This window comes from Diaphorina citri, unplaced genomic scaffold (genome assembly GCF_000475195.1).
Source record: "Diaphorina citri unplaced genomic scaffold, Diaci psyllid genome assembly version 1.1 scaffold7, whole genome shotgun sequence".
Lineage (NCBI taxonomy): Eukaryota > Metazoa > Arthropoda > Insecta > Hemiptera > Psyllidae > Diaphorina > Diaphorina citri.
The window spans coordinates 113,709-122,977 of NW_007377446.1; the positions used below are offsets into that span (position 1 = coordinate 113,709).

General features: G+C 37.6%; 1 protein-coding gene across 1 annotated transcript; it reads left to right on the forward strand.

Annotated features, from left to right (window-relative positions):
• The first annotated feature begins 3,194 nt into the window (after positions 1–3,194).
• LOC103524937 (gamma-aminobutyric acid type B receptor subunit 2-like) lies at positions 3,195–8,200 on the forward strand. The gene is made up of 3 exons (XM_026820074.1): positions 3,195–3,371; positions 6,325–6,482; positions 8,164–8,200. Exons 1-3 carry the CDS (start codon positions 3,195–3,197, stop codon positions 8,198–8,200), a joined length of 372 nt encoding a protein of 123 aa, XP_026675875.1.
• The last annotated feature ends 1,069 nt before the right edge of the window (positions 8,201–9,269 follow it).

Below are 9,269 nucleotides of genomic sequence, written 5' to 3' on the forward strand. Positions count from 1 at the left end.
GAAAGGAAAAGGGAGGGAGAGAGAGAGAGAGAGATATAGAAAGTAAGAGAGAGATAGATAGAGGTGAAAAAATAAGAAGAGGGTAGATAGCGGGTGAGTGCAGAAAGGGAGGGAAGAAAAATCAAGAAAATTAGATGGAGAAGTCAAAAGGGAGGGAGAGAAAATGAGGTACATAGAGAGGTGGAGGAAGAGGATGAGAGAGAAAGAAAGGTGGAGAGGGGAAGAAGAAAAGATAGAAAAAGAAAGGTACAATACATGGAGAGGTAAAAGAAGAGAGAAAAAGAGAGAGAGAACAAGTTAAACTGTGTCCACATAAATCCGTGTTCCCAAGTTTTTCACGCATAAAGTTTAGCACTGGTTAAAATAGTAAAATGCACCAGTCAATACTTGAATTCAAGGATGAGATTCCAAAACGACAGCATTTCCGCGTTGCATACCTAGCAAAATAATTTCCTGAGTTAGATGTTAGATCTAAAATTTACTGAACTACCAATGTTCTTTTTTTTATCTACTGAAACGAAGATTTTTTTTTTCGAGGAGAAAAAGGATCTTCAAGTCCCATCTCTGCCAGCAATATCCTTTGATCTCAAAGCCTTTTCTCAGAACACATGACACACCCTGTTCTCTCCCTCCCTCCCCTCTCTCTCTCTCCCACTCATGTTCTACCTCAAATTTCCCATTTACCTCTCAGCAAAATGACAAACATGTTCTTTTTTTATTAACAACATTAAAAAATTTCTGCCAGAAAGTAACCCAAAATGGAATAAAAAAAAGAACATAGGAAAAAAACCGTAGGTCCTTTTTTTTCTCTCTTTTATCTTGCCCTAAACGATTGGCGAAAAAAAAGGTACGTAACCGCATCGCATCGTTTTGACAAAGTTCACGAAATGACCGCAAGCTTCTATACAACCAGGACAAGAGAGAAAGGGAAAAAAACCGTAGGTCCTTTTTTCTCTCTCTTTTATCTTGCCCTAAACGATTGGCGAAAAAAAAAGGTACGTAACCGCATCGCATCGTTTTGACAAAGTTCACGAAATGACCGCAAGCTTCTATACAACCAGGACAAGAGAGAAAAAACCTCCTGAGGTTCCCTCATTAAAAAATACAAAAATACAACCCTCTCCCTGTTTCCCTCCCTCCCGAAGATTCCCTGAGGCAGTGCAGGACGAAGAGAACGAGAGAGTCAAATGAAAAAACACACAACTCGTGGTTGTTTTTGTTATTTGAACTACCAGTGCCGGACTCTACCAGAGTATCCTCAATTCCTCAATTCAGACCAACGTACATACAAATTACCTCATAATCAAAAGTCATAGTCATAAGGTGCATAGTCATTGTTCATCAAAAGTCATAGTCATTGTTCTACTTTAAAAGCCTAGGTACTGATCCGTCATCCCGCGTGAAAAGTGTAGAAGTCATAAGGTGCTAAATTTTCGACTTCCACTTTTGATCCGAAAAGATGAGTTGACAAAGAAAGTCGGAAGTCTGGATGATTTCTCCAAAAATTGAGGATACAATTCCATGCCTTTTCTGAGATTCCGCGAGAAAACTGAGAAAACCGCGACCTCCACTGAGTAGGCAGGCTGGGCCAAAATAGAACTTTCTAGAGAGAGAGAGGGAGGGACAGAGGAAGAAAAAAATTGAGAGGAAGGGAGAGAATGAGAGAGAAGAAGGAGAAAGAAAGAAAAAGTATGACCGAAAATGTGGTCATAAGAGGACATTTGCCCAACAAAAAGAAGTACCTATCTTGATGGAAGACTCAGTAACTTTATGAAGTTCCATAACGATAAATTTAATGTAAAAGAAATAACTAATACTATTCACTGGGTTGGTAGGGTATTTTTATTTATAGAAAACAGATATGTTTCGCCCTCTGGGCGAAGTACCTAGGTTATAGGTCTCTACCTATGTAGGTATACTTACCTATCTATCCTTGTAGGTATCTAGTTTTCCCTCACTAATCCTTAACTACATATTATTATACATGTCAAACTGTTTTGACTTGATGGGGCGGACCGCTACCGCGCTCCTTAATTATAAAATTGCAAATAATAATAATGACAAAAAAGTCATTAATAGATAGTTTATTGACCTATTTGGAATAAGGGCTTAAGGGATCCTAAAAACTAGTGAGAAGTAGCTACAAAAAAAAAAAAAAAAAAAAAAATTAAATTTTCCCGCGGCGAATATGAAAGAACACAACATAAATATCCTGTCTTGTTATGTAGAGACTCCCGAATCGATCTTCAAAAAGTTCGTGATAGGAAGGCTTCAACAAAAAAAGGACAAAAAGAAGGAGAAAGAAACGAAAATTTTTCCAAGCCTACCCTCTAGCTCACTAAATTTAAATACTTTACATACCCAATTACAATGAGGTACATAACTACTACATACCCAAGTAAACCTACATAGGTATTTACTTATTTACATATACCTACAATCTGGAAAAATCTAGATATCGTTATGGTAAAAAGTCTAGAATACCAACAATACTCTAAAAGTCTAAAAAGAGTCAATATGTATTTACAAAAATATGTTTGTTATGATTCATATCTGTGTATGATGCACAAATTACGAAATTTTAATTCCTATTTTTCTACATATCTATTATTTATAGGTACTCGCATAGTTAGGAGGTAATTGAACTGCAGAAAACAAATTGGGTTTGAGCTCTATTTATTCGTGGCTCGTTTTATATTAGTGAAAAATATTAAAATGAAATTTTCGACTAGTTCCATTTCATTTTTAATTTAAATCAAGGTTTTCGTATCTGTTTAGTGGACGGCAATCCGCCAATCCAATCTGATTTAAAATGTAACAAAAAAAAATCTCTTTCCCAAATAAAGATTGAAATTATGAAAATAGCGAAGATTCTACTTCCATCAATACTACAAAAAGTCATGAAATCCCCCCAAAAACACCTCTTTGGAATATAAAGTTCTCCGCCAAGTCAATACCCTAAACCTTGTCTCCACGTCTGTTCACAGGTATATCAAAATGTCCTCGCCTCACCTGAACAACCTGATCATCATAGGGTGCATGTTCACTTACATGAGCGTTATCTTCCTAGGCCTGGACTCGAACCTGACCTCTATCGAGGCCTACCCGTACATCTGCACAGCCCGTGCCTGGCTCCTCATGGCCGGATTCAGTCTGGCATTTGGTGCCATGTTATAGGGTGCATGTTCACTTACATGAGCGTTATCTTCCTAGGCCTGGACTCGAATCTGACCTCTATCGAGGCCTACCCGTACATCTGCACAGCCCGTGCCTGGCTCCTCATGGCCGGATTCAGTCTGGCATTTGGTGCCATGTTCTCCAAAACCTGGCGGGTCCACTCCATCTTCACCGACCTTAAGCTCAACAAAAAGGTAAGTAGGTTGGGTGGAAGAGCTCCCTTTCTTTCACACCAGAAGAAGAAAAGAAAACTAGGCACTAGAATATCCTTCTTCAGATTTATAGGAAGACACAACTTCGACCATCCACCCTGTATAAACCCAAGTTTGTTTCAGAGAAGACTAACTTCACATTGTTCTTGGAACTTAGAGTTATAAACCACAGCATTTTCTTCGCTGGAGTTTAGTTCCTTGTATTTGAGTAGAAGGTACCCCTAGCGGGTAGAAGATTCTTGTACCGAACCCCCGTCCCCTCGTTAAGAAAACTATCTGGAAACCACAAACTTTTGCCTTGTTTGCTTCTTCCCACGAAGTTCTTTCCCTTTTCTCTCTCTGTCTCCCTCTCTCCCCCTCCCTCTCTCTCTGTCTCTCTCTCTCTCCCTCTCTCTTCCTGTCTCTCTGTCTCCCTCTCTCCCCTTCCCTCCCTCTCTCTCTCTCTCTCTCTCTCTTTTCCTCTACCTCCTTCCTTCCCCCTCTCTCTATCTTCTTCTCTTTTCTTCCTCTTCCTGTTTCACTCTTTTCGACTCATTGTTTTTCTAACCATCTAATTTATGCCAAGGAAAGGAGAGAAAGGAAGAGAAGCAGAAGGAGAAAGAATGAGAGAAATCGAGAGGAAATTAAGGACAAAAGAGGGAAAGGGATTGAAGAACAGAGAGAGAGGGAGAGAGAGAGAAGGAGGGAGAGAGATGAAGACTAGGGAAAAGTTTTAGGTATGTTGTGAAGAAATATGAAGACAATTATGAGAAAGATGGAAATGAAGGAGAAAGAACAAGAGGGGAGGGAAAGAAATAAAGAAAGAGAGAGAGAAAGAGGAGGGAGGGAGGGAGAGGGGGAGGGGGAGAGAGAAAACTTAGGACCAAATAATTTAGATGCAGAAACACTTGGGCTAAGTAATTAGAACTAAAAGTATGTCTCTTTCCATAATATATCTCTTTCTTCCTCCCTCTCATTTTCTCTCCTCCTTTCCTTCTCTTTGTAAGTATGCCTATTTCTCTCTTTCTTTCTCTCTCTCTCTTTCTCTCTCCCACTCATTCTCTCACGATCAATATAAAAGAAGCATTATATTCTCGTTTTCACAGTTTCTTTTTTTCGAGCAAAAAGAGTAAGTCTCTCTCCTCATTTCTTTGTCATCTCCTTCTACACATTAAAAAAAAAAAAAAAAAAAAAAAAAAAAAAAAGGGAAAAAAAAAAAAAAACAAAAAAAAAAAAAAAAAAAAAAAAAAAAACAGGGAAAATCCCTAATTATACAAAATAAATCCAGAATCCAGATCCCACCAGCATCCAGATTCCAGAAGGTAGTTTGAGCACTAGCAATTAATTAGCTCAAGTCATAAGATTTAGCTTATACATATTTTACCACAATTAAAATTCCTTTCTAGTTAATTGAGGAAACTTCTTCAGTGGACTCGACTCACACGTAACACACATAAAAAAGGACAAAAAGAAGGAGAAAGAAACGAAAATTTTTCCAAGCCTACCCTCTAGCTCACTAAATTTAAATATTTTACATACCCAATTACAATGAGGTACATAACTACATACCCAAGTAAACCTACATAGGTATTTACTTATTTACATATACCTACAATCTGGAAAAATCTAGATATCGTTATGGTAAAAGTTTCCCCAGCTGTGCTCTGACGTCACACTTAGCTACATACACTCCAGTATTAGCCCAGCTTGTCTGCAATTTACGATCCATTTTGAACTCTCGAGAAAGGAACAAACTCGTAAGTAAAGGAACTCGTAAAAACTTTGTCTACAGTCAGGCCATCGAGTTAGGTATTTTAGCAGGCCCTGGAGTTAGAATAGAATAGAATATACCTTGTTTAGCCTGCTGGGATAGGACTGAAAAGTCCCTTTACCCCCGCAGTCTAACCAAGGTCTCACATATTTTGACATATTATGGGGAACACATATTACAATTTTAGGAAGGTTGTTCGCGCCGCGCCGATAAGAGGTAACTGCTTAGATAAGGGATTCTCTGATTGCTAGTGCCGAGGGCTCCTCCATTCTTTCTAACAAGTATTAGTGGTAAATTTTAATGACTTAACCTCGAACTGTGCTCTAAACTGCTAAATTCGTTCCTGTTGCATCATATTTCACCCCTTCCTCTCTCTGAGCTCCCTTTTCCTCTCTTTCTCTTTGTTTCTCTCTCCCTTTCTTTTCCCTCTGTCTTCAACCACATATCATAAGAGACATAAATCTCAGAATTCTCTGTCTCTCTTGCCTGTTTTGACATACCCTTGTTCAAAGTTTAATCATGAGAGAGAGAGAGAGATAGAACAGTTTGTCAAAACAGAAAGACAGGTTCATAGAACTTGCTAGAGAGAGAGGGAGGGGCAGATGAAGAGAAAGATTGAGAGGAAGGGAGAGAGAGAGAGAGAGGTATGGATGAGAGAGAGAGAGAGAGAGAGAGAGAGAGAGAGAGAGAGAGAGATATGGGTGAAATGTGGTCATAAGAGGACATATTATGCCCAACAACAAGAAGTAGGTACAGGCACCTACCTAGGTATACTTCCCTAACTATCCTTGTATATAGTTATCCCTAATTCCCGAATCCCCAACTATTATAAATGCCAAAACAGTTAATTAGGTATGAAATTGAAACTTTATGAAGAAGAAAAAAAAATCATTAGTAAATTTGAATTAAAAAAAAAAAATCATTTGAATTTTGGAATGTCCAATCTTCTTTATGTTCAAAAATAAATATAAATGGTTTATGTTAAAAAAAAAAAAAAAATATTGGCCTATTTAGAATAGGGGAACCTAAGGAGCCCTCAAAAAATTAATGAGAGGTAGCAAAAAAAAAAAAAAAAAAAAAAAAAAAAAAAAATTTTCTCTTCTTTTTTTTCAAAGGGGACAAAAAACTATCAACTGTTAAAAAAAAAAAAAAAAAAATATTAATATTTCCGCTTTCGTTTTACAGGTGATCAAAGACTATCAGTTGTTCATGGTGGTGGGCGTACTACTAGCCATAGACCTGGGCATTATGGGCACCTGGCACTTCACTGATCCGTTCTACAGGGGAACGAGGAAAATGATGCCCTATGTAAGTCCTTTCCTTACTGAACTTACCGTGTCATCGTGTATCTATTCATTTAAGTTTATTTATTTAGGTAGGTACCTACTTTTACATTCATTTGCAAATTTAAGGTAAACGCTTGAAAAACTGGAGGTAAAAATTTACAAAAAAAAAAAAAATCAAAGTACCTAACATATGTACTTTTCACCTTTTACATCAAGTCGGTGGTCACCCCATAATGGGTTGTGGGCGTTAAAGTCGCCCACAAAAATAAAGGGGGCAGGAAGTTGTCCTTTTATATTAGAAAGATCTGCTTCAGAATATTGTAACTGAGGAGGGAGATAGACGTTACAAACGCACAACGGCTGTGCTAAGTCAGGTAATTTGACCTGCACGGCAACACATTGTAAGTTTGTAACAAGGTTAATTTCTTTGGAATGACATGAATTCCTAACAAATATACATACGCCCCCGCAAGCAATACTACCGTCAAGATAATCATAACGGTATAGATCGAATTGTTTTAGTTTGGGATTTTTGGTAGGGGACAGATGGGACTCTTGAACACAAATAATAAGTGGTTTAAAATTTTTTACGACACACTGTAACTCGTTTAGATGATTTGTAAGCCCGTTGATGTTCCACTGGATAAGAAAATCCTTCATTGTTAAGTAAAATAAGTATGTTCTGTGAAAGGCATTCAATAATAAATAATAGGTTCAAATAACCTGATAACTGATGATTGGACACCCAGAAATCTAGAAGAAAGGAATAGGTAAGGGGAAACGAAATAGGGGAAAGGAGGGGCAAACAGTAGACAAGTAGAAAAGTAAATTCCATGTAGAGCAATATAAAATAAGTATGTTCTGTGAAAGGCATTCGATAATAAATAATAGGTTCAGATAAACTGATAACTGATGATTGGACACCCAGAAATCTAAAAGAAAGGAATAGGTAAGGGGAAACGAAATAGGGGAAAGGAGGGGCAAACAGTAGACAAGTAGAAAAGTAAATTCCATGTAGAGCAATATTTATCAATGTATGTTTTTAGTGTTTCTGTGAAAATTTGAATTCCTTCATTTGGATTTTTGCAATTTAGAGTACGTTCCCATTTCTCGTTTTTTAATTCATTGTTTAGATTTTCGTAATGTATTTCTTTTCTATTCATGTGTGTTTCGTTGTTTTGTGTTGCATGTTGTTTATCAGAGGTGATTTTTAAAATTGTTGCGTAGTGATCTGAGATGGAACATTGTAATATAAGTGTTGTCTCGATACATTTTGGTGAACCTCTTCTGCAAATTTGGAACAACAATTTTAACCCCTATCTACAATATCATGTTGAAATATGATCAAGAAGCGCGATAGAGCTACGCCCCACCAAGTCAAAATTTGACAGCACTACTAAGAGATATCGGACAATGTTCCGTCCAGTCTCTGAAATGTGTCCAACCAGTATCCCAACAGTCTCAGAAGCCAACATAATTATTTATTTTATTATTTACATATTTTTTATTATTTAACTATTCAATGACATTTTGGAGTCTTCCTTCCAATTTACAGATTTGGAACGTACAATGTAAATTTCATTGACATCAATGGTATACACGTATACAGTTTGTAGTAGAAGCCTAACCCATCCTTTAGGGCTGTCTAGCTACAGTTTGTATTACAAGATAACTTAATAGTAGGTTGTGAATTTATTACAAGAACTAAATGATCATCTTACTGCTTCATTCCCTCCAGAGCCATAACAGCGGCCTGTCCGACTCCGGATAGCTAAGTGGACAAGCGGTTAGCAATGTACAGTAAAGGTGGGTAGTACACAAACATATCCGCGCTGAGGCAGTATTGTGGCAGGAATCTACACGCAATTTTCCATTTTCTCGAAGGGATTTTTGAATTTTCCTCAACGTTCAGCATTACTATCTCCACCACTACATCAGCATATTTTACAATCCAACATTAGACTCTACAATACTTTATTATAAGAACTAAAAGATCATCTTACTGCTTCATTCTCTCCAGAGCCATAACAGCGGCCTTTCCGACTCCGGATACCTAAGTGGACAAGCGGTTAGCAATGTACAGTAAAGGTGGGTAGTACACAAACATATCCGCGCTGAGGCAGGAATCTACACGAAAATTTCCATTTTCTCGAAGGGATTTTTGAATTTTCCTCAACGTTCAGCATTACTATCTCCACCACTACATCAGTATATTTTACAATCCAACATTAGACTCTACAATACTGTAGTATTTAAACTACACTAGGGAGACTGTATGGTGTATAAACCACAGTAGGACTCTATGGTGTTTGCTTGTAGGACGTGGGTGCTACTACTACCCAGATTTATTATTGTCCTCGGAAGGGAGACTGTATGGTCAGTATGGTGTATAAACCACAGTAGGACTCTATGGTGTTTGCTTGTAGGACGTGGGTGCTACTACTACCAGATTTATTATTTGTCCTCGGTATTTCACTGCTTCTACATCATCTCTCAGTTCACAATAATGCTCATGTCCTGTAGTCGTTTTATGATCCGACTTGCATGTCCTGCAAACCAAAACTTGGAAACCACGAACATGGCCGTATTTTCTTTTGGAAGTTCTGTTGAGTTATTCTTCTGAAATAGGTACATTTTCTCTCCTTGAAAGGAACACACAGACTTTAGTTTAACAAGTTAAAACTAAGTGTAGTGGTAACGCTATACAAAACATTTTTTTTTTTTTTTCTCTTAAGCGCTTTAACAATGCTTGTGGGCATGTCGTTCGCGCTGGTTCCTCGATAGTTATATTTTGTCGATGATTTTAAGGGATCTTAAGAGCGACATGAGTGCATCGACACTTTT

Bases quoted from the DNA above. Each gene is read 5' to 3' on its own strand.
- LOC103524937 (XM_026820074.1), top strand. From the start codon at position 3,195: ATGAGCGTTATCTTCCTAGGCCTGGACTCGAATCTGACCTCTATCGAG. The intron at 3,372-6,324 runs GTAAGTAGGTTG...TTCGTTTTACAG, and splicing joins ACCTTAAGCTCAACAAAAAG to GTGATCAAAGACTATCAGTT. The intron at 6,483-8,163 runs GTGTATCTATTC...CATTCCCTCCAG, and splicing joins ACTGAACTTACCGTGTCATC to AGCCATAACAGCGGCCTGTC.